The sequence below is a fragment of the Hemiscyllium ocellatum genome, chromosome 12, assembly GCF_020745735.1.
Source record: "Hemiscyllium ocellatum isolate sHemOce1 chromosome 12, sHemOce1.pat.X.cur, whole genome shotgun sequence".
NCBI classification, from domain to species: Eukaryota; Metazoa; Chordata; class Chondrichthyes; order Orectolobiformes; family Hemiscylliidae; genus Hemiscyllium; species Hemiscyllium ocellatum.
In genome coordinates this window covers 60,954,767-60,981,422 of record NC_083412.1, presented here as the reverse complement: position 1 = coordinate 60,981,422, position 26,656 = coordinate 60,954,767, and the positions used below count along the sequence as shown (strand labels likewise).

General features: G+C 38.4%; 1 protein-coding gene across 1 annotated transcript in view; it reads right to left on the bottom strand.

Moving 5' to 3' along the window:
• tbx15 (T-box transcription factor 15) overlaps window positions 1–26,196 on the bottom strand; it is a 103,422-nt gene extending 77,226 nt beyond the window's left edge. Inside the window, exon 1 of the mRNA XM_060833096.1 lies at window positions 25,744–26,196. Within this exon, the coding sequence (XP_060689079.1) occupies window positions 25,744–25,945 (202 nt within the window). The 5' untranslated portion in view covers window positions 25,946–26,196. The remainder of the gene's footprint in view (window positions 1–25,743) is intronic.
• Between the last annotated feature and the right edge of the window lie 460 nt (window positions 26,197–26,656).

Below are 26,656 nucleotides of genomic sequence, written 5' to 3'. Positions count from 1 at the left end.
ACATTTCATATACTTAACAATCATCTTTGGGTTGAACAACAGTGTGACCCCAGGATGTCATGGAAGCAATTTCCAATGTGAACAATACTTTGCCTAAGGACACTGAGCAAAAGTCAAAAAGCAAAAATTAACCAAGATCTAGACTTAGAAAGCCACATTTAACTTGTGCGATTAGTTGATTGTACATGCCTCCAATCTGAATATATTCTATCCCTATAGAATTGAGATGCATCAGTTATTCAATTTTGTATCATACACAAAGAAGACAAGAGATTAAAATGAAGTTAAGTGCTTTCAAATGGCTTGTTAAATTTTTAAACGTCAAGATTTTATTTGGAAAACAAGCTGAATGATTCTATTATGAACAGTTCACCTAAATTTTCTAGCTTTTTCTCTTTTCCTTTACTGAAAGTCAGCCTAGGAAAAGTTTGACAGGTCTCCACTGTTCTCTAGCACCTTGGTAAAATTGATATTTAAGTCAGTGAATCTAATTAGTGCATGGCTGTTTAATCATTTGGGAGAATGCAGCATTGCATCTACATCTCATGTGCCCTTGATTTCCATAAGCACAGTCTTTTAAGTGGGCACCATTGAATAATGATTTCGAACAAAAGCCATTGCTGATCTGTTCCTGTGATGTTTATTGTCTTCTGAATGAATTCTAGCTTCAAGTTATTTGTTCAATATGCAACATATATTTAATTGTATTGCATTGGTTACTCATGTCAATGATAATATTTACTCACAGTTGGCATGGCCATATCAGAATCTGTAATTGTGAGAATTTACTGTCACACATAAAACATGTCGAATAAAAATGTGATTGATGAACTAAGTAACCCCCTAAACATCTTGCAACTTGGAAACGAAGGTTTATTTTTCATTTACTTTACTTTTAAACATATTGTCCAGAGTAAATGTTAAATTAATTGCTCCCAGTTTGATTCCTATCTGTCATTCAAAACGACATGTGAGAGTACTTACACTGGAAATTCCATCGAGCAGAAATAACAATTCATGGAAAAAGTCCCAAAAAGATCAGAAACATGTCTTTAATAAGAATGATTGTTTTGATTTTATTATATTAATCAGAGACGATAAGGATTTAACATTGTAATTGTAACATTATCTGAAATCTGCCTCATTTCCAGTTCTTTATTACATATAAAAGTTTTACTGGATGTTGCACTTAAAATTCAGTTGTCTGGTGCAAAATCTAAACATCTAAAATCTTTGTCACATTTCTAATGCTTTGCAGATAAAACTCAGTTAAATTTTATATCTGTAGTAAATTGTGTGCTGAATGTCACAATTTTAAATTTAAGAAGATTGATCAGAAAAGGTGCGTATACAATGAATAATGCTTATTTATAGTTAATTCTGCCAAAGTCCGGTTCAAGATTCATGTGCTTTTGAATAGAATGTACCTTTAGATGTATTCAATATAAAATGGAAAAGCTTGGTAAAGTTATTTTGTTACACATTTGCTCTTGGATTTGGATGTCTCTGGTGTAGACAGTATTTATTGCCCATTTCTCATCACAGTTGGGACAGGACATACATAGGGATGGTGAAGTTGGTATCTGGGACAATGTCTGTATGGTATGAATGGTATGATGCTCCCCCAACTTTGGCACTGTCCCTCCCTCCCCACCACCTCCCCCCACCCCCACCCCCCTCCCCACCAAGCATATGTAAGGAAGGTTTTGCAGATTAAGTAGGGCTGAGATTGACATTGTCATTTCGAGTGCCTACAATTAAGTCAGGTCATTTGTCAGATTTCATTCCTTTCTGCAGACATGGCAGTGATTTTGATACAACTAAATGGCTTGCTTGGCTATTTCAGAGGGCACTTAAATCTCAGCCATATTACTGAGAGTTTTGAGTCATACATAGGCCAAATCAGCTAAGAATTACAGATTGCCTTCATTAAAAGGACTTCTGTGAACCAAGTGGATATTATTACAATTTACAGTTGTTATTCTGAGCATTAGACTAGAGCATTCAAATTGCACCATCTGCTATCAGCCACCTTAAGGAATCTAGTCATTTAATCAGTGAAGAAAGGATGGATGGTTGTGTAGCCAAAATGCTAACAGAAGTATCTCTGGAGAATTTTATCTTGAAGGATAACTGGAATACTGAGGAGAATTAATCTGAATTTCAGAGCGATAGGTATGCCTTTAGATCGCTCCCATTAAAAATGAATGAATTTTCAAAGTTTTGACAGATGAAAACTCTCAGGTGGAAAGTGAAAAATAAAACTAAATTATGGAATACATCTTCAAAGCTATAGTGTTAAATTAATGGTTCTTGTATTGTTTCTTAGTTCTTTTTGTACAGTAAAATTTGTTTCTTTTCAGCAAGTAAAGATCAATTGGTTAATCATAGAATATGCAGAATAACTGGATAGATTCCAGATATCACACAGCACAATATTACAAACGTAAAAACGTTAAACAAGATCAGTGTGCTGCCACTCAGCGAACACTAAATAAGATCACTAGTCAGTTTAGTACTGAGTCTAATAGGTAAAGGTGGTCATAGGTAAAATTCCTATGTCACACTGAAATCAACCATTGTCAGCTAAACTAGCAAGAAAAACATTGTAATCATGGGTTAAAGGGCTGAACAGACGTGACTAAAGTTTTAGCCTTAATTGGCATCCAGTTAGCAATACTGTGGCATGAGCGGAGGATAGAAATTGGTGCTCTGCTCCTATGGTTACTTGGTGTTGTTGATCTCTAGTTGCCCTGATATGGCCATGCTGGGCAACTTCGTCAAACTACTGGTAGCAATTTGTTACAATTAATTTGGTAGATCACTTCAGAGGGGAGTTAGGAGTCAACCACATTGTTGCAGGAATGGAGTAACACAAGTCTGACTGGATAAGAACAGAAGGGTTTCTGACCTAAATGACATCAGCAAGTCATTTGTGTTTTTAACCACAGTTGATTTTAAAAACTGAAATCAAATTTTTCAATAGCTCTTGGGGAATGTGTGCCTATAAAGCTGGATTTTTGCTGTGGTAACTGTGGCTTCAATAATGTACCACAAGGTAGGGAGAATCTTACCCTGGATTCTAGATCAAGCCAAGAAGCTGATGTGTTGATGTTGAGGTTTTCGTCCATTTAAGGCCCAATATCTCACCTTCAGGAATTACTGACCATTGGAGGTACATCAACCCTTCAGTTCCAGTAGTGCCATCAATTCTGGGTGGTCACAACTGGTAATGCATCCAGCTGATGGATCCATCAGTGATGGGTGCCACCTTCATAGCAGGTTGTGTGGAATGGGGTCATCAGGTCCATTTAAGCAGATGCCAGTGAGGGGAATGAATGGATGATGTGGGTGGGGTTCTGGCATTGCCAATAGAATCACCATTGCTGCTAGTGAGATTTCCATAGGCTGCACAGTGCCTGATTAGGATCTCTTTGCAAACCTGTCCTACCCAAATTGTGATATGCAATTCAAGAAACAAAATCTATGGAAGCACATGTGATCTTAAAAGTAACATCTTGGAGAAAATTCATGCTGAATGCAGAAAAGTGCACTGTGAAACCTGAACCGAACCAGAAATAAATTCGAACATTGAAAAATAGAGAAGTCACACACAAAATACCATTTTAAAGAATAGTTTCTTAGTAATTAGAAATTTCAAGCAGGCTGATTTCAAGGGATGATTACATGCTAGAAGGAAGTCAGATTAGCTCATTTGGCTGGTCAGTTGATTTGCGAAGCATTGTAATGCCAGCAGAGTGGGTTCAATCCTCACAGCGTCTGAGGTTACCATGAAGGACTCTCCATCTCAACTTCATCTGAGGTGTGGTGGCCCTCAGGTCAAATCACCACCAGTTGTCTCTCTCTAATGACAGAGCAGCCCTATGGTTTGGTAAGATTATGGCGACTCACTCACTTGGTAGGAACAGTACATGAACCCCTGCTCTGTATGCACTGAATCTACCTCTACTGAGTTCTTGTCTTTGACTACTGCAAGGTGGTTTAATTTTAGGTTGTTGGGAGGTTGACTGTGACAGTAGGCAATTTGGCAATAGTAGCTCCTAAAATGGAACTCATTGCGAAGGGTATAAAATGCCAAATCAAAGCACAGACAGAACTGTACCATTCCAAAATGCAGCATTGAAGGTGCTCTGGTAAGAAGTTCCAAAGAAGGGTGGATGTTTTTGAAATGGAAGAGTACCCTGCCATCAAAGTGACTGTCAAGAAATCCAGATATATGTGATAAGTAAAATTAATCTTGCATCATATGTGTTCCAGACCTCAGAGCAGGAGGAGGATTATTGTCTTGGTTTATTTCAAATTGCCAAAGTAAGTCTGCTCACAGTTTGCATAAATTAACAGTGTGTCTTACAGTGTATCATGACAGCATTGTGATTTATTTCTCGCACAACATCAAAGTTAAAAAAAAGACTTGAATTTATTTGGTGATGTTAACTACTTCAAAGCACACTTTAGCAAATTTGTATTTTTGAAACTTTGTACTTTTGAAACCATTAATGTAGTCTCCAAATGCACATACATACTCGGGTTATACTGAATCATTTCACTTTGTAGCCAGCAAAATGTAGCCTAAGAAATGTGACAAACAAAAGCACCGAGCATGTTACTACAAAGTGGGTGAAGAACAAAACAGAAAGGTACACTTGGAGAAATAGCAACTTTCTGTCTAATGGCCAGCTCAAGCAATTGTTCAGCAAACAAATGAAGCTATTTGAGAATGACTAAGGAACAACTTGAGACATCTGCTGAGGAGTTCACAACTTGCTACAATGTTCTGTTGCATCACTATGTGACAAGATTAAGCAACATTCATGGAAAATGACACCATTTCTGACCAGAGCACTTTTAGCTGATCTTCTAGGTTTCTCATAAATGCTTTGACTGAGGATCTACATCCCGTTAGAGCTTCGATTCCAATATCAATGTTTGGCAATCAACTGGAGATGGTCACAAAATGAGTCTTCAAAAACCTCAATCTCTCACATAGGTCTTTGAGAAAGGCCTCAGTTTCAGGTGAATTATGGGAACAGGTAGGAATAATGGAGGTATTGTGTACATTGTTACAATTTCTATCTACACAGGTGGCCATTTGATCAGTATGCACAGTGCTTATAGTTCCATGGTCATCAACTGATCCAGCACAGCAAGTAATTAGCCAAATTCACCCAGAAACAAACATTGACATGACTTTATTTTGTTTTGTTACAAGGAAACATTTAGGGAGACCATTCAGTTAGTAAGGATAAAGCAGACACCACTTATATTCATTGATGAGGAGCTAACAGGAAATCCATTCTTTCTAAATTAGCTAGCTATTCAAATATGAAAGGCTTTTAGCTATGCAGTGTTCTGTCTTGACTTCACATCTATGGAAGCTTGACTGATTCATTTTTAAAAATCTGATTTCTGCATTTACAACTGACATTGAAAGGTTGAAAAGCTGTCAATGATTGTAGCTGAAGTTCCAGTATGCCAGATGTTGATGCAGCAGTTATGAAATGGATATCAAGTCTCTCAGTTGCTAAATAAAACTTCACAAGCAGAAGCTTTCTGCTTAATGAGGCTGCAGTAAACAAGAAATATGCAGCTGTTCTGACTTATAAAATAAACATTCCCCAACAGTGTACTGAGCCAATAGTATGTGAGTGAACATCTTCTAATACTGAACTTTCTCTGATCCAGCCCCATGGTTTTTCCACTCATTCAGAACTTCTACAAGACTCTTTCCAATTAGCAACTCCACCCCTTCCTTAATTCGGATATTTTATACAAATTTTTTATGAGTGTCTTTTTATTCTAAACCATAGTCTAGAATTAAACCATACAGAGACATCACAAAAGACCAATTTTGAACAGGTATATAAAATGGAAAAAATAATCGAATTATTTTCTGCTCGTTTTCTGATCATGAGATGACCTTTTGCTGTTGAGATGAAAAGTAGTGAGGTTGAGCAGATGTTACTTAGTACAACATCAACAGTCATTACCCTCTAATTGATCTTAAGGACTACTTAGAGCACTTCCCCAGAGGAAGGAACTGACATGTGGTCTTAGAGGGGCAAACTGGGAGAGCAGCTAAACAATACAGTCACGATTTCGCCCACAGGAAATCCAAATACGTAAAGGAAAAATATTAAAAATGATCACACTTCAACGTCACATTGAAACCTAACAAAAATGTTACTTATCTATACAATGAGGAGAAATGTGCAAATATGCATGAGCTATAATAAGTTTATGCTATTGAAAAATGATTTAGAATCTAATTTCAATGTTTTGCTGACAACAAACCTATTCTGTGCTACAGCACGTATTGCAGATTATGTCCTCATAGTACATTCTGCCAGAACAAACCCCAAATCATTCTATAGCATCTATCACGCTCTGCCATGAACATTCTGGTCTTATGCCAGCACTGTTTTCACTCTTAAACTGCAATTAACTTATAATGATGATCTCAGATTGATACATATGGTGTCTATTCACAGCCAGTGCCTCCCTGTTTATGTCATTTAATGCAAATCTGATTCTTCAAGCCAGGATCATTTTTAGACAGCCAGACTAGATCCTTCTCCATAAGTGCGTCCAGACACAGAAAACCTCTGCTCTTGACCAGAAACGTCAAAGGTACTGAGACGAACGGCATTAAGTTTTTCAAACTCATGCTATTAAAATAAGTTCTGCTTCAGTTTATAATGATCATGATATGCTAATAAACTAACAATCCAGAGCTTGTGAGTTCTACCTTGGGTGACTGTCTGTGTGGAGTTTGCACATTCTCCCCGTATCTGCATGGATTTCCTCTGGGTGCTCCGGTTTCCTCCCACAGTCCAAAGATGTGCAGGTCTGGTGACGTGGCCAGGCTAAATTGCCCATTGTGTTAGGTGCATTAGTCAGGGGTAAATATAGGGTTGGGTCTAGGTGGGTTATTCTTCGGAAGGTCAGTGTGGACTTGCTGGCCCAAAGGGCCTGTTTCCATACTGTAGGAATCTAACCTAACCTAATCTATTCTATCACCATAGGTTGTAGCATTGAATTCAGTAAATCCAGTAGTTCATGCGCATTTACCAAGATTGTAAATGGCTCAATCATAATAAAAAAGATAAGTAATGCAGGAAAGGAAATGTCCCATTTCTATCTGGACTGACCTACCAGTGAATCCGGTTCTGCACTATATGATAGATCTCAGTCATTAAGACCTAATGTCCTTGAGACAACCGAGGAAGAGCATTCAATTCTGCTTCCCCCGCACCACCAATATTTAGACAGTAAGGAACCTTGAGCACATTTTTAAATGAATATAACAGAAGAGGTAGCCTCCTCCAGGTAAACTTAGACTGTTACTCACCACAGGCAGATCTCAGCTACATTACCATTTTTGAGCAACTTTAAAGCTAAGCAGAAAAATAACTCAGATTCTTTAACATTGATTACAAACGAATAAAGAAAAATCAGATTATCTTTTAATTAAAACTGCACTCCAAAAATATTAACAGATATCTGCCAGATTGCTTAAGCCACTGTTAAGCGATTGAGATTCAAAAATCTCTCGTCACTTTTGCACATTCTTCTATCTTTGAGTCCCATGATCTAAACAGTTGCACTACTATATATACACTATTCATGTTATTGCTTAAACAAAGCTCTTTGTGAAATGGGGTAGCAATTACCGAATTATAGATATTACATTGAAAGCACTTTGCAAATTTAAATAGTTCAATCTACAAAACCAATTAGTAGGGCCATTTTTTGAAGAAAGTGGGCTGAATAGGGAAATGCAACAAATTTGCTAAGAATGTAGACCACCATGGTTCTCATTCTCCTTAGTGATGCCATTTTTTTAAATTTTCAGTAAATACTTTAAAATTGTTGGTATTGTCTTGAAATTTCCTACGTACACAAGTCGGGATCTTTGAGTTTGAGAAATATGCATATATTAATAATTAAGAACTATAATGTCATTTATATACAACCAAAATGAATCAAGTGTCCTATAAACATCATGAATTGTAATTATCTGGAGGCATTGTTTTTGATTTATTGTATTATGATGCTTCTGTGGAACAGTAATTCATCTCTTAACCTGGAATTATATGGTAACATTTTATAATTCACCTTTTACGTCTCTAACTCAATCAATCCTTACTTCTCAGTCTTTAAACCTTTCTGAAAGTGCATTCTAGGGTTTCATACAGTAAACCATGAATATTAGATTCTAATCTAATATAACATTTCTTATATTTCACAAGGGAACCTAATTCATTGTTTTTTTTTTAAGTGTCTCCTCGATAAAATCGAAGTTTTCAAATTTGTTTTGTGGCCAGGCAGCTGGAAGTCATATGTAGTTTCATACTTCCTCCATTGACCTCTATCCGTGTATCAAATATATGGCTAATCAGTATTCAGCTGAGAACTACAAATCAAACCATATCTCTCTAATGCCTGACTGCACTAAGATCATGGATTTTGCCAATAATAACATAACAAGTTAATAAAATAACTGATAATGATTTAAAGACAACTTCTAATTATTGCTTACTGTTCATACAACACAGTAAATCAATGATAACACCTTTGAGTTGAACATCCTTTAGTAGAAATTGAAAAATTAAAGTTTGTAATTATTAAAATTCAACTGTGTATTTGTGTCATAGTTGCTTTGCTGCGATAGTGCTTTAGTGGGCTGATTTATGACTAGTATTCACAGAGCATGATTCATGACTGTCAGCACCAGGGTTACGCTGCAGATTGTCATCTTCTAGAAATCAGTAGAGAGCTTTTGTCTTATGCCCATCTTTGCAAAATATTTCAACAAACCACTATTAAGTTAATGAAAGATCAAAGAAGTCTTAGCATTTTGTAAAGTTGTCCTTGAGTTATATCCCAAATGATGTCAAATTCAAGTGTTATAAACCAGAGTATACTAAACACTATTCCAAAATCAGAATAAGACCTGATTTTGGAGTAAGATCAGCTTTGCAGTGAAGGAAAGTGCTAACATAATTATCCATTTCATGTAAATGTTTCATGCTAAGTCTAATTCATCTTTATTGAACATTATTGGATATTATTTATATATTGTGTGGTGTATGTGAAATACCCGATGGAAAAGATTATGGGAATCTGGGCAAAGAAAGAGGTAGATGAAACTTATTGATTACCTTGTAAAGTCCACATAAATCCTTAATGATGTGGAAGCCCAAAACATCTGAGAGAAGACAAGGCATAAGCATCTTCAGCCACAAGTATAAAATGAATGATCCATCGTGACCTCAGCCTGAGATCAACAGCATCACAGATACCAATATTCATCCAATTTGATTCACGCCACCTGATCTGAGTAACAGCTGATGGAACTGAATAGAGAGGCTAGGTGCCCTGACAACATCTCAGAAATAGTACTGACATTTTGTGTTGCAGAACCAGCTGTGTCATGAACCAAGATGTCCAGTACATTGAAACGCTGGCATTTATATGGCAATGTGGAAAATTACTGCTCAACTGTTCACTTTCAATCCACAACAAAATGATGAAAGGTGTTGGGAACGATGATACTTACTCACCAACAACCTGCACATTGATGCCCAGCTTAGGTTCTGCCACAGCCACATGAGACTTGACCTCAATGTAGCTTCGATCCAACATGGACTAGTGCAGACCTCAAGAATAAGGTGAGAGTGACTATCCTTGGCATCAAGCTAGCATTTGATTGAGTGTGGAATCAAGGAGCCAAAGCAACACACAGGCCAATGGAAATCAAGGAAAGAGTCACCTCATATTAGAATCAGACTTAGCAGAAAGAACCATAGTTATGTGAAGCCAATAATTTAAGTCCCAGGACATAAATTGAGCCCCTTGACGTAGTGTCTTAGACCTAATAATCTTCAACCTCTTCACTAATGATCTTCCTTCCACCTTCAGGACAGAAGTTGTGTAATATTTAATATTGTTTCTGACTCCTATTATGAACCCAAGCAGTATTAAAACTGGATATTATAGATCCCAAATTAAAACCTCATTTAATAGATAATACCTTTTACAGTTGATTAATGGCTTATTACTGAAACATAGTTACACAGGCTGCAGATATTCTTTAACAACAGAATTTTTTTTACAAAAAAAAAGACAAAGCTTCATTGTGACAAAGCTATGGCTTTAAGAGGTATATTTTGTCCTTTTTTTGTGAACAGATGTTGAGACAGAGGCACCAAGTAGTCTGTCCCAAGCAATAATGTAGACAGCTTGTGAGACCTTAGATTTTTTTTTTAATTGGAACAATTGAAGCAGCAAGACAGGGTGGGGTCAAGTTTCCACAGAACCAAGTCTTTCATTTAGTTTTCAGGACCTGTTGAGGTTTGGAAGTTGCTATAGATGTCTCCTTTCTACAGCAAAACATTTAAGTTCTCTACCTCTCTCTCAAAGTTTTCTCTTGACATTCTTTTCTGGAGAATTGCATAGAAGATAATCTATTTTGTGGAACATGCCTTTATGGGATGTTAATATATTGGAACAGTTATTGTTTAGTAATGGAATAGTCTACTATTCTGTTAAGTTTTCCAATAGAACTAAGTTATTCCATTTCTTCCTTCTTTTGTTTGTATTTTAACTATAGTGTAAGAATAAAGTGTGTTTTGCTTCAAATTGGATCAGGAACACAACCCCTTACAAGTCCCTTTGAAAACAAGACGAAAATTGGATCGAGGCTATTTTCTTAATAAATTTTGAGGGGGTTTGGTCTGATCTATAACATTATACAGAGAGGTCAATTAAAAAGAACTTAAACTTCAAAATAAACTTCCAACTTGTTTACCAATACCATTTATTACAGAGACTCAATGCTATCACTGTTGTTATTTAAATCTTTACTTAACTGATGTTCCCCCATTTCTTTCCAAGTCTGCTCACATGAACCTCCTATAAGTTTGGTACCTAAACCTTTTCAGTTCTAACAATTATTAATTTCTATCCAGACTTTCCTGGCTTGTGGCAGCTCCATAGGCTAGAAACCAATTCCGCTGTGGTGACCAATTTCCTCTTAACTGAACTGAACTAAAAATGTAATCTTTCTTCTTGAAGAAAAACTGCTCTTCTCTGAATAGAACGGAGTTCTTCAGAACTGAAATTTGAACCATCTGATCGGAGGCCTAAACTAATTGTTTAAATGAATTGGCTGATCAGTCACAAACTCAATATGCAAATATTGTATTCACTAACATTGCAGGGGTTTCCCCAGCCAGTTGACTATCATTAAATGCCTTCTTAGAAAAGATGTATTTCAGTCACTGTCCAAATTACATTCTGAACTACATGTTTAAAGTACTTTCACAGAATTGACCAAAATCCATCTGCCCTCATTTTAAATCCAAATCCCAAAAAGTGGTAATAATGTATTATACATGTTTATTACATGCTTCAAATAATGAAGTGTCTGCCTACATGCAACAAGATTTAGGTAACAATCATACTTGCAATGATAAGTAGTAAATAGCTTTCATGTCACACAATTGCCAAGTAATGACCATTTCCAACACAGAAAAATCTAACCATTTCTCCTTACATTTCAACAGCATTGCCATTGCTGAATCCATCACTGCGAACATATTGGATATTGACATTGATCTCAAGAGGGTTGGAACATAAAAGCACTGTTGTGCTACTGAGACTTTATAAAGCTCTGGTTAGGCCCCATTTGGAGTACTGTGTCCAGTTTTGGTCTCTACACCTCAGGAAGAACATACTGGCACTGGAGCGTGTCCAGCAGAGATTCACACAGATGATCCTTGGAATGGTAGGTCTAACATATGAGGAACGGCTGAGGATCCTGGGATTGTATTCATTGGAGTTTAGAAGATTAAGGGGAGATCTAGGTCATTGGGTAGGAATTCCGCAGTGAGTCTCGTCCTGTTTCCCCACAATTTGTCTACGATATATACGGCATCAATCAACAGTGTAACAAAATACTTTCCTCTTGCTTGGATAAGTGTGGTTCTCATCATTCTGAAGTAGCTCAACCCAATCCATGGTAAAACTGCTGACTCCATTTGTACCTCACCCATCAGCTTCAACATTCATTCCCTCCACCACAGATGCACAGTGGCAGCACTGTGCACCATCGACAAGAATATGTTTTGGTAAGTCATCAAAGCTCTTCCAAAATTTGTGGCATCTATCGCCAGGAAGGACAAGGGCAAAGATGCATAGGAGCATTACCACAAGTAAAGTCCCCTCCAAGTCATATAACATTGTGTCTTGGAACTATAACACTGTTGCTTCACTCTTGCTGGGTCCAAACTCTAGGACTCTTTGGAGAGCTATAGCACCCGGACTGCTCCAGTTCAAGAAAGGAGCACACCATTAACTTCTCAAAGGCAATTAGGGAAGGACAATAAATGTTGGTTTAACCAGCAATGCCAGTTTCTCATTTTAAAAAATTCAAAACTTGTCAAAGACTGACATGAGGAAGGGGCTCCTCCGGTGTTGTATTACTCTATTATTCTACTCATGTTTGAAGGGAAACAGAACAAAGCTTCATGAGCGAAGAGAATTGTTTTCCATAAATATAGGTAGAGGTCTCCCTCATCACTACTCCTTTAGTTTGCATGTAGATATCAGCAAACCGCCTCTTCTAAAGCCAGAATACACGTACGTAAGAATAGTCGGGCTGATATTTTTTTAAGGGAAAGTGAGGACTGCAGATGCTGGAGATCAGAGCTGAAAATGTGTTGCTGGAAAAGCGCAGCAGGTCAGGCAGCATCCAAGGAGCAGGAGAATTGACGTTTCGGGCATGAGCCTCATGTCCCAAACGTCGATTCTCCTGTTCCTTGGATGCTGCCTGACCTGCTGCGCTTTTCCACCAACACATTTTCAGCTCTGATATTTTTTAAGCAAGGCTCTGGAAATCTTTTGCAATCTGAAATTGCAATTGAGATGTAGTGGATTCAGCAAAATGCAGTAAATCAGAAGACAGGAACGAGGCTACCTACCCAACCAGGGACTCCAAGTAGGGACATTTCACTCGCAAGGCTTACCCAACCCTTAGGAGTCAGGCTCCTGGACAGCCACCCACAAGTGAAACGGCTATCCTTTCAGGTTATTTGCAGAGACTACAGTACCTGGGCTTACACGTGGCCACTGTCTTGGATCTTCGTCTGATTCAATTTACAGTGAATTTTATAAGCTTCCCAATTTGCTGCTATTTCCTTTAAAACTAAACAGGCTGTAACGATGCCGATTTCTGTGTAACGATTTGGAGATGCCGGTGTTGGACTGGGGTGTACAAAGTTAAAAATCACACAACACCAGGTTATAGTCCAATAGGTTTAGTGCGCTTCCAACTAAACCTGTTGGACTATAACCTGGTGTAGTGTGATTTTTATTTCTGTGTAGCGAGCTGCCCTGGGGATCTAGAAAACAAAATGCAGGAATAATGCTCGGTGTGCAATACCGATGAGTGTAGACTGACTAAATCAGGTCGATCTCACAGTTTAATTTTCCAAACGGAATGTTCTGCTATTTTAAAGCAGCAAATTTATTTTCTTTTAGGATTAGTTATCTGACCGTCACAATTCCGGGCTCCCGTGGAAAACGAAACATTAAATTTATTTTCCAGGTGGGCCGACGCGGTTGTTTTGCTTCGCTTCGTCTGCATAGCGAAACAACCCACAGACAAACGATTTAAAATGACCCAAATCGGACGCTAGGATCTGTGGATATTTACACCAGCGCCTCAATAATTACACCCATTGTCTGTTCCAAGGCAATTTCTGCTCCCCTAAATCGTACTATCATTCCTTATATCCTCAGACAAAACGGACAGAGAGGCCTTCCACAGTGTAACCAGTATCAACTTCCTCAGAGCAAGAGCCCTTCTTTCAGATGGAATCGTCCCTGATTACTTAATGGGCTCCTTGAAATAATTATTCAATTTTGAAAGAGAAAGAGCATGAGCAAACAGGCTTGAATATTGATGAAAAAAAAATCACAGTTTATCTCTTCCATTCTTTCAAATAAATAACACACTCATCTAAATAGTTTTGTTGTACTTTTGCCTCGTGTTGAATCCTTATGAAAACGGCACGAGATTGAAGCAGTTCTGCTGAATTATTCGCTATCGACACACTAGTGACACGGGAGAGCAGACTGCTGATTTAATCTCTGATTAATCTGCTCATCTTCAGGTTTCACCCAGTCACTGACAAATAAATCCAAGAACAAATAATATTAAGTTGATATCATTACCGTCCCCTATTGTAGGGGCGATTCTGCGATGTTCCAGCTCTCGAACCATCTTAATCTAACAATTTTTTTTAAAATCTCGAGCCCGGGTTTTAACCAAACCACTGGACATTTTAGGAATTAGGCTTCAAGTCTGAACGGTCAGAGCACAGAGAGCGGGAACCGCCGTACGCTATGAGAGGCATCTCCAAGGACTGAGGACAGCTGTTATTCGGTACAAATAACTCCTAGACAGGGCACAGGTTTCCAGCGCAGCCTTCAGCCTTATTCATGGGGGGACGAGACAATGTTCCCTCTCTCTTCCCCCCTCCCCCCGCCAATTGCCTCAACCATGTCCAGGCTTTAGCCGGAAGTTTCAACCATGTCAATCCCCTGCACTGCGTTTAAAAGCGAGAAAATAAAGGCGTGACTGCTCAAAACTGAATGACATATTTGAAAGACTTTATCAGAGGTATGAAAGTGAATACTTTTTTGTTTAAAATGTAACGATTTTTCCATCGAGTTTGCTACCTTGGCGAAGTCTTCTGTTTAGACTTGGAAATTTTCTTTTTGCTAAACAGTGCCCCACCTCAGAGAATAGCCACTTTCGTATCGCGTGCCAAAGCAATTCCGTTGTAGTTTTTTTCAAAGCGAGAATGAACATTCGTTTACTTGTGCTGCAGTACTGGTTAATTCAGTCAGGGTAGAAAGAAAATCCAAAATGCAATAATGATAGTATTGATGGGTCACAACCAATTTACTGATAATTGGGACAGGACTCGGGTAAAGACTGGAGGAAGTCTACAAAAGGCACAGAGGATCATCCACTCTATACTTTGATTAGATTACCTACAGAGTGGAAATAGGCCATTCGGCCCAATAAGTCCACACCGACGGAAGAGGAGCATCCCCCACTAATGCACCTAACAACTATGGATAATTTAGCATGGCCAATTCATCTGACCTGCACAGCTTTGGAAGGAAACTAATGCAGACACGGGGAGAATGTGCAAACTCCACGCAGTCATCCAAGGCTGGAATCGAACCTGGCACCCTGATAATGTGAGGTCACCATGTTAATCACCGTACTTAAAGAAAGCGGTTGGAGTGAGAACAGATAATACCTCGTCTGAATGGTTTCGAACCACCAATCTTTTGGTTAATAGTCGAACGTGCTGACCAATTGCGCCACAGGGTAGATGCTTCAGCCTAACGTCTCTGCATCAGGAGTGTTTATGAAGGCTCTGCTGTTCAGCTCCATTAGCTCTGACCTACTTATTTTCATGTGATTACCTAGTTGTGTCCATAATTTGATATTTTTTGGTGTTTCATGTGCGGATAACTAGATGTAGTAGCTTCACTTAGCACAGGTAGTATCCTACAGAATATATAGTACACTGCAGCATCGATATTTTCTTATCAATCTGTACATGTTATTACACGGCACTGGAGCAGGTGGGACATCAATTTGAATCTTCTGGATCTGTATTGTAAATCCTTTCTCGCGGTAGGCCACGTTGCTTAATGGTGATGAAGACCTTAGGGGAGTACTGGGTAATGACTTTACAGATTGTGGACTAATGGCTCAATGTTCTCAATGGGAACATTCCATTCAATGCTGCTAGATCTTCCTTTAGCCTGCCCCATTTCAATAGTATCTCTTTGCGTCCAACTTATATAAACAATATTTTTAAACAATGAAATTATAACTCTCAATTTTCCTTTCAGTCTTATAAGAAGGCATAAATTCTATGTTTCTCATCTAAGTTGACCTTGGAATTGTTGGAAACTCAATTGAATAAGTCTGATAAATGTGTCTCATAGCTTCTCACCATAAAAATTTTGAATAATAACTGCTGAATGTCCTTGTTTTAAAAAGAAGATTCATTAATGTCCATGTCAAGAAACTTGGGTCTCCAGGCATGTATCAAGTTCTAGGCCCAAACTTTATTGTTGTCTTTTAATGATCTCAAAGCAGCCTAGAATGGACAGTAAATATTGCCTTTCCAATGTCATTCACATTTCCAACCAAATTTTAAAATTGCTGAGGGCATCATGGATGTGCATTGATGTAAATACTCCAAAAAGGGACAAATGCCAAATAAGAAGAGATAAGTTCTCTGACAACAGCACCACAGTCTGTAATATATAGTAAAATATCCCAAAATCCTACACAGGAAATGGTTCAAACAAACTTTAACATGAGCCATATAATAAGATATTAGGACAGATGATAGAGTAATTTTAATGGAGGAGAGAATGGTGGAGAAGCTTGGGATGAGAAAGGAGTAGAAATTCCAGAACTTTGGGCTAAAACAACTGAATGCATGGGTGACATGGATTAATATTGGAGATATGCAGAAGGTCAAAATCTTGTTTTGAAAACAAGGATGATAATCTTAAAATTGAGATATTGCTGAATTGACATCCAGTGTAAAAGTGATGGGTGAATGGAACTTTGTGCAAGTTAGATATGGACAGCAGAATTTTGGTACACTTAGCTGAGCATTGGAGGAAGATTGTGGGAGCAAACCATTTCGGTCTGCTGTGTCAAAGTCTGCTAATGGGTCAAGGAGGGTGTGAAGGGATAGATTATCATAGATTATCATGACTTCCATAAACTGTCTTGTGTATTGTATGAAAAGTTATAATGTAAACATAGCCATCTAGCCTGGATCTGGATAATTTGCACATGCTGAGGATAGTGATGAGAAAGATAAAAAAGGGGTGGAAATGAACGACAACCACCAAACACAAACCACTTACAGGAAGGATTAGAACAAGAACTTTATAGACAGGCAAGAACAATGTATATGAGCAGTGCAGTGCCTTCAATTTAAAGGAATAGTTTTGGAAATTATTCATTGTACTATAGATGTGAAACCATAATGCTTGTTACAGTATTGAATGGTTACACGAAATAGTTCATTGAGAAAATCATAAAGTTTACACCTACACTGCAGTTAAAACCAGGAGCTGGAAACAGAAGTCAAGTCAGCAAACTCTTTAAGATAACTGTTTACTACATGATGAATTCAAATCTTTAAGAAAAGAGAACAGGTGCAATAGAAATATTCTGTCAGATCATAGATGATCTTTGCTGATAAAAATGTTGCATGTTAATAAATTAAGCAAGTTTTGAAAGGTCGGGAGCTGAGTTAAAGAACCTGGACTGGCTACTGCACTGTTCAAATGAAAGAAATGTAGATATGTTTTGTAAAATAGAGATTTTAAAGAGTTAGGTAACTGAGAGACAAGATCAATTTGAGCAACAATAGAAGTAACAAAACTTGCAAAAAGAAGCAGTGAACGATGTTTTGCTTCCCAATTTGTCTGTTCTAAATGTGGTGGAAGAACTGAAACAAATACCAAGTAAATGATTTAAACTGTTTTTGCTGAGTTTTTCCAGGATTCTCTTGGCTCTTCCAGCAAGGTCATGGTCTTGGTGCTTTCATTGTGGGATTATTAAGAAATGGATTAATACCTGGAAAGCAGCTAAGACAAAATACACTTGCAAAAAGATGTATTAGATCAGTAGCACTTTTGTGTTTCCCATAATGTTTTTGCAATAAGTATTTTCTGATTCATATTTCTGGTTATTCACTTTGTGAGTTCTATTTTCATGCCTCATAAAATGTTATCACCTAGAGAAAATATTTGAGAAACCCTGATGAACAAACAGGAAAAGCTGACTTTAAAATACTTAGGTATTTTTTCTAACCTGTGCTTTCAAAGGACTCTGCAACTCATTTTGTTTTTGAAGAGACAGCACAAGACTGCAGTATGTATTTGTCTTTTTTAGCTTTTAACTGATAGTTACAATATTAAATAGTAATTAAATAATAAATAGTGATAACTAGCTCCATTTGTATATTTGGAGTAGTTGTTTAGCTTAGCTAGTTCTTTCTTGTCAAAAATAATATTTAATTTACAGTTATTATGTGAAACTAATTACACATTTTATTTTCATACAGCTGGTTTCTTCATCAATCACAAAAGCTAGCTGTCCTCAATAAATGTCTTTGAAAGCTTTAAATAATTTCTCTTTAAAGACTTTAGGCAGACTGATGTATTTCAAAAAAAGCTGAAAAATAACTTCTGACTTGAAATTAAACAGAAATAAACTGCAGTTCAAAAGTGCATTTCAATAAATTACTCAGAATGCTTTTTGATTTAAATAACTTGTCTCTTTCCAAGACAACCGACTTTGGATAAAAAATATCTAAATGGTACAAGATATGCATCAAAAGTAAGCTGGAAAAATTTGTGTGTGAAACTGTATTTTATTTGAATTTCGTTGTGCACTGACAGAACTAAAGTATTTCATGCCAAGCTAAGTTGTAAATACATATATTTTGCAAAAAAAAACATAATTTTGGACATAAAGATGACTCAGGAAACTACATGCTCATGAATTAAAGATCAGTTGTGGATAAAGTGTTAGAAGGCATCTTCAGCAAGAAGATAGCAAAACACATAGATGGTGATGACATGCTGAGTGTGTATGTGAATTTATATGATGTGGGTTCTGCCAAATGGAATGAATTTATTAAAGAAAAATGGAACTGAAATTCTGTAAGTAACATCTTCATGAATATGTTAGGGACTTGTATAACTGTCTTCTTTTATTTATCAATATTATGTTGACACTACTGGCAAGTCCACTCCAACATAGCTGGCACATTGCTGAGGGTCTGAAGTGACATTTAAACTGGACTGAGCAAAGATAGCAGATATCCATTCTTCTAGGTTTTTATTTACAAGAACTTTCATGTTAACTATTAGTTACCTCATTTATTTAAAATTTGAGTTAATTAACTTAGTTTGTTCCATAGCTTAGATTTGTTCATTCAGCATGGACAAATGCTTGGCAGTGTTTCTGCAAAATGAATTAAACAATGAACTAATGATTTGCCATTATTAGGAGCTTTTGCAATGGATTGGAATTTGGCAATGTTCAGATAAAGCAAACTAGGATGACAGAGGGTGATGTTGTTCTGAATACAGATGTACCAATCTGGCAAGGGATCATTTATCCAATGTACACGTATGATTTGAATTGCACAATATAGAAACAAGGGGCATTAAAAATTTAAATAGGTTGGAGATAAATTGGACTTGATATTATGTTCACATTTTCCACTTTAGAACAAGGAGCATGCTTAGAAATTAGAATTTAAAGGCAACTACATGGAAGTTGGTGAATGTATCAAACAAATTGCTGAGGGAGTCAAAATAACAAATGATATGTAAAAACATTAAACAATCGGATAAATAATAGAAGAACTGGGAGATCAACACGTGTGTTCATTTTAGGGACTAATTGGACGCTTATGTTATTAAAGAATTGCACTGAAAGTGCATCATTGTCCCTTGAAAAATATTGTAACCATTATAACAATGCATGCCAAAGTATTAGATGAAAACTAGGTCCTTACCAAACAATAACACTTCTTTTCCGAAATTACACTTTCATCATTAAAGTATCAGAGAAAATTTACAAAACTTTAACAATACTACTCCAAAGCTACAAAATTGTGCAACACAAATTACAAAACTGCATGCTCCAGTGTATTATGTTGATAATTCATCTAATTACAATATTAATTCTTCTTAAATGTTGCATGAGCATTGCAACTTTGTCTCAACAATGTCTAAATATCAACAAGAATTTTTAATTCTGCAACAGTTAAAATTTGTAATCTGAAAAACATTCAGTACAGACGTATGACTTGTTCAAAGTTCCTCTTGTACCTGTTGCTCATTTAGGTGGTTCTTCTATGCATCTTTGTAATGTTAAAGCTGTAAAACTACAATACACAATAGATGTGACTTCAAAGTAAGGATTTACATCATCATCTGAATGCACATTTAGAAGTTTGCAAATTGATCAAATATTTTGTGATTTATTTTGTTGATTCTGTTTTCAGTAACTGAAATTGTTAATATCTAACGTAAAATTTCAATAAAAAGTTGAATGTTTAAAAAATGCAAATTTAGCAAAATGCATGACTGAGTTTTCTCTTGTCTTCCAATACTTGCATCATAGCTTTTACTTAAAGACAATATTCTCTGAATAACTTGTGTTTTGACAGATGATTTGACCCATAACAATGACTTGCTGAGCTTAATTTGAAATTTGCAATCTGAACATGTGTATCTAATTCCCTAAGGGAGAAAGAGAGAGAGACAGACAGAGTGAGAGAGCGCGAGCAATGCCGTGTGAGCTGAGAAGTAACGATGTTCGGATTGCATTTTCTTGTTATTTCAATCAACGTTTAGAAAACGTATGAAGATGAGGGGTAAATGGAGTGAGAGGAAGTCTCTGGCTTAAAAAATTCCATGGGATTCAATCATAGCTTTGCATCCACTGTTTTCCTTCTTATTTCTGGAATCCTTCTCATCCATATAACCTTTATAAAAATGTCAAACTGAAATTTCAAATCCGCTTAAATACCACACTGATGGAACATTGAATCTTCAAAACATTTACATCATGCATAAGATTCTACTTATTATAAAACATAGTGCCTAACTTCTAACATTGTGTCTTTCAGCAAAGCACATTGAAAATCTTGCACTTAGTCAGAGAGGCATAGAGATGTATAGCATGGAAATAGATCCTTTGGTCCAACTCATCCATGCTGACCAGATATCCTAAATTAATCTAGTCCCATTTGCCAGCAGTTGGCTCATATCCCTCTAAACCCTTCCTATTCATATACCCATCCAGATGCCTTTTAAATGTTGTAATTGTACCAGCCCCCATCACTTCCTCTGGCAGCTCATTCTATACACACACCATCCTCTGTGTGAAATTTTGCCCTCTCACCCTAAACCTATGGCCTCTAGTTCTGTACTCCCCCCAACCCAGGGAAAATACCTTGCCTATCTACTTGAAACATGCCCCTCATGATTTTATAAGCCTCTATAAAGGTCACCCCTCAGCCTCCGACGCTCCAGGGAAAACAGCCCCAGCCTATCCAACCTCTGCCTATAGCTCAAACCTTCCAACCCTGGAAACATACTTGTAAATCTTTTCTGAACCCTTTCAAGTTTCACAACATCCTTCCTATAGGAGGGAGACTAGAATTGCACAAAATATTTATAAAATATTTTTATTAAATCATAACAGTTCCATTTCAATTTAGTTTCTGAAATTACGAAAAAAACTTCTAGATTATTGCACTAAGAAAATAATACAGGTACTTTTAAAATGTATTGAAATTAAAACATTGCTTACTTCAATATACTGAAATTAAATTCCAACTATTCAGTTTCTAACGTATATTACATTTGCAGTAATGTCCCCATACAAAATATTTAACACTAAATCTAACATTGCTGCTTTCAACATACTGTAAAACAATTAAAAAGTCTCAAACTATTGAACTCAAATCACCGTGCTGCAACTTCCACAACATGACTAAAATCACAACATTGCATTTTCAAATGAATTACATTAGAACTGCCTGAGATCTACATCTAACATTGCACTTTCACCTCTGATTTCATAGTGGCATAACTAAAGTTGTGCGCCGACAATACAACCATTTCAGTATATTAGATATATTTTACATTCCCAATTTTTCTAGTGCAAGATATAAAGATTACAAATCAGTATCGAGTAAAAAAAACCCTAATCGCCAATATACATATCATCTCAAATAGGACACTGAAATTAAACCACCTCTTTTTAAATTATTACACTGAAGTTGCAATATTTCTATAGGATTACTGCCAATTTATAGGATGGGAACCTCTGAACTACAACATATCGTCTGCATACAGCAAAGACAACGTCTCTTTTACACGGAAGCCTTATGTCTTTGCCGCTGGACTGCATTGAAAGGAAATTTGTCTGAAATGTTGCATTCAAATAAGAACACTCAACCTTCTGAAGTACTTCGTTTAAATTGCAACAGCAGTTTTGACTAAATATCTGTCGCTCCTAAGTTTATACTGTAAAAATGCAACCGACCTTTGGATCCCCGTTTTCTTTCTGCTAAAATTGCCTCGTGTCTTCTGAAACATCGCGACCATGTCTCCACATTCAATATATAAAATGAAATTGTGTATGAAATAGATAAAAGCCTTTACTAAAGTATCAGTCAGAAACGGCCAACTTGTTTTTGAGAGGAAGTAATGAAATGAGAATGTCATCTCAAGTGTCCTGTCCACGCTGTTAACATTACCTCTTCTAAATGTAATTTATATCCATGTGAACAACAAGACAGTCTGTTCCCAAATATTCCTTTCAAGACCTTGTACATTTCATGCCAAACTCTCAGACAAAGGTGCGATCCAAACATTAGCAGATTACACGCACAATTATAAATCAAAGTCCACGTTGCTTCTCGACAGAAATATTACACTGGAATATAAATACTGTCTGTTCAAGCGTTGATGTCGAGAAGTCGGTGTTGGACTGGGGTGGACAAAGTTTAAAAATCGCACAATTCCAGGTTAGAGTCCAACAAGTTTATTTGCAGGTACAAGCTTTCAGACCGTTGCTCCTTGGTCAGGATTTTTAACTTTGTCCGAGTATTGTAAAGGCAGTTATGTTTTTGAATCGCTAAATTCAAATTGCAGTAGAATTGATGAATTCAGGGAAACTGTACTTGCTATGCTGAGTGGGGTGGGACAAAACATCCAATAAATAATTAGGTAGAATTTCTGAAATTATCTGAACGAAATTGTTAAACCAAAAAATCCAATGCTTTTCTCCCTCAATTAAGAATTAAAAAAACGGGATACAGAATGTATTTTCGGAGTTGCTAAACGCCATGGAATGTCGCGCCTTGGCCGCAAGTAGAAAGCACATTCTAAAATATTATCGCCTTCCTTTCTGGAATAATCGGCAGTTTGCAGCACCAATGCCTGTTATCAAGCAATTTTACAAAAGCTTCCTAGACCGATTTTCTACTCCTCAGTCCTCTTTTATTAAAAGTTTTGGAGCCTGCCCTAATAAAGCCGCGAGATGTGAACTCCCCCGTGCACAGTGCTGATCCCAGTCATACATCATCTCCACAGGCCAGGCACAGCTGTTGCCTTCTCAACAAGTGCTGCAAGGAACTCCTGAGAGAGAGAGAGAGCGGTGGACTGAGGTCCTGTGCAAATGGGACAAAGCCGGTCACTTACAGAATTCACTGCGTTATTTCACTATCGTTCCGAACAGTGAGTAATGACCCCTGTCTTTTGTTTTTCAAAGTCCTGTACAAACCTATAGTGGCACAGCAAACAGTTCACGAGTGGAAACGGATTAATTGGGGGGGGGGGGGGGTGGATTTCAGACACAAGAAATATTGGCCCTAAATATGGAGCAATTTAATCAGTTCGAGTGCACACATCTGTGTTTCTTTTCCGAGAATCTGTTTCTGGGACTGACGAGATTGCCTTCCCATCACTTTTGGAGAATTGGCCGAGGCCGTTTGATCTAACCACAGTTTCCTCTTTGCAGTTACTGGCGGGTGGGTAGTGGAGGTGGGGGTGGATAAACTTGTTAATAAGAAGAATTGGAGGGAAGGACAATATATTATATCATCGGTTAGATTTTTTTTTAAAAAACCTCGTTCTCTATCAGCTATCAGAAATGATTTGGAGGTGCCGGTGTTGGGTGAGTTTTAGCTCTCAGAAAGTTTGTGCGGTTCTCTCACAATAATTATCAGCGCGGCGACCAGCTAACAAAGCTGGCTTTTTAACCGTAACTTCAAAGGAAAATTCCTGTCCTTAATCCCAGCAATGCCCACCCACTGGAAGACTCTGCATTGGCCACTTCTTACTCGGGGCTTCAGATGCTGTTTAAAATGACAGCGGTGCGAACCTAACCCGATGGTGTTAGAGAATGGGGTTAGTTGCCTTTCTTCCAAAACAGAGCAATGCTGCACCAATGTTTCATTTGTTTTCTCTATCATGTCCCGATTAAATGAAAGTAATAGCTGCCAGTTTCTTCCCATCTTTAACGAGCATCTCAGAGGAAAGCTCCAAGCGTCCTTCACAATTACAATTAAAGGAAGCCGCAGGAGCCGGTGTTCAGGCACCTGTTGCTTCAATATCCGATGTCCTACACATAGCACACTCTCTGCTTTCGCCCCGGGAAAGAACGACTGAAGAGTTGACGGCAGTAGTGGGGCTGCAGTCTGCAGATCCTCAGGCGCCACCCCGTTTCTGCCGATTCAATTCACATTAAAATCCAGACTCCCCGTTGGGGAGTGGGAACTAGGGAGAGTGTCACATTGACATTGTCTGTGCACGCCTCCACGCCCATTTCTCCCTTGACTCGCTCGACTTATTCTTTACACACACACACACACACACACACAAGATTTTTTTTAAAAATAAGTTGGAATTCTACATTTTGGAATATCGGCGCATTTCTAGCCCTCGGGATTTCTTGTGGATAGCTGTGAAACGCTCCCGTGATGACACTGAGAAAGGGGAAAGAATCCGGTGTTTGATGAACCCTGTGAGAGACCGTGAGCCGCGGACACAGGCAAATGTTCAATAGGCTCAGAACACCTTATCAGGGTTTGTGAGAGATACAAATTCTCCCAAATAACCACAAGTAACAGTGAGAATAGTGGAGGGTCCCTTAACAATAAAACATTCAAATAGAAACCTCCATAGAATGGAATCTCACTGCTAACTGTTAATTTCTCAACCAGTTTTAACTCTGTTGGTGTGTGTGTGTCGATCCCGAAAGCGCTGGGAATTGGAGGGTTATTTTTAATCGTAACGGAGCAGGATTTCTAGCAGCGCTGGGAATCCAGTGCGGGGTGTCGAGAGCGGCCTGCTGTGTATTAGGGAACCATCGCGTCCGGCCGCAGCACCGAGCTGTCACCCTATGAACTGCAGCCGTCCAGCCAGACTGGGCAATCCCAGCGGGACAGCATTGCCCCTCAGCCCTGACTCCAGCCAGAGAGCGGGGCCTGAGCTTCAGGTACAGGCCGGCGATAGAGATGCGCAACTACCAACATTGGAGTCAGTCAGGAATCGGAGATCTTACATTCCTCATTTAAAAATAGCGAATTGACAATGTGTGTGCACACTGATCAGTGGCCTAATATTATCTCGCCTCACTCAATTATCCCCCGTTCGCCGACCTACTTCCCTTCGGAATAAACTTCGCCAAAGGCGAGGCTGGCCTCTTAATCTGTTTTTAAAAACTTGAAAACTGACAACACGTACATTGCGTGAAATCCGAAAGTTAGATCCGGGAGAACGAGTTAAAAGTTCGCGGTTAAAACAACACGATATTTGCTATCACGGAGTAGAGACCACCAGAGGGTTCGGTCCCGTCATTGAGATGAACATACCGCTCCGAAAACCGGAGTGGGATTAACGCGAGACGCGAAGTTCAGATTTTCGGTATGAGAGAAATGATTCCCCCCGCCATCCTTCCCTTTTTTCTCAAAAACAAAAATTCCAGGTTTTGGGAGCATAGCTGCAGTGAGGAGGATGTGTTGAGGAAACCCGGCTGTATGTGAGGGGGTATTTTTAAGGACCTACCGGGGTTGATCTCCATACACTGGCTTGAATCCACTGTGTCTGCAAGGTCCGAGTCCGGGTTTATACTGTCCACACTCAGTTCCATGGTCTTCTCGCCCCATTCCTGAATTTTCCGCTTTTTATTTGTCCCGATCAGTGCTTCCACCGAGAAGGCGTGAGCCCTTGAACTCAGGGCAGCTGCTGATCGCCTCCTTTCACTCATCGCCCGAAAAAGAATGGTCCAAAAGCTAGCAAATAGCAAACTCTCCTTCAAATGGCCGGAGCCCAGGCGGTAATGCTCAGTGGCGGGTTCCAAATTCAGAAACAAACTGGGAAGGATTGCAAGGTTTGGACTTCAGGCGTCCAGACACAACAGGAGTCCTGCGCTGGTCACATCTCTCACAGTCACAGTTAGCATGGTGCTGACTGAGTGAGTGCGCTCATTGAACTTAGTCCACTTTCTGCCTCTACTCTGTCATCCTCCCCCGTCTCCCCCCCCCCAGCGTCCCCCGCCCGCCTGCCTCCCCCAGGCTGATTGATACAAACTTCTGCAGCGTTTTACTACAGGGGGAAAGAGGTTTCGATGCCAATCAAACCCTCCTGTCCAATAGTTGCACGGCCAGCAGCCAGTGTCCAATGACACGCCAGCAGAATTCCAAAGGCAAACAACCGCAAGTTGAAACTCTCGGTCACCAGCCGGCACCTTGATGCTCACCAGCGACTCCACCGTGCCCAGGTTTAACCGTTTAGGAACCGTCAGCGCCCAGTTTTGTGGCCAACCGAAACGAAACTCTTTCTATCTCCCTGCTACATGTCTCATGTCCTGCTTTATAAACGACCAGGAACGTTGGCGGCTGCCGACAACAACAATAATAAAACCAGTGGAAATATTTTTCTTAAATTTCCTCGAGCAGTTCAGGTATCAAGGATCTTC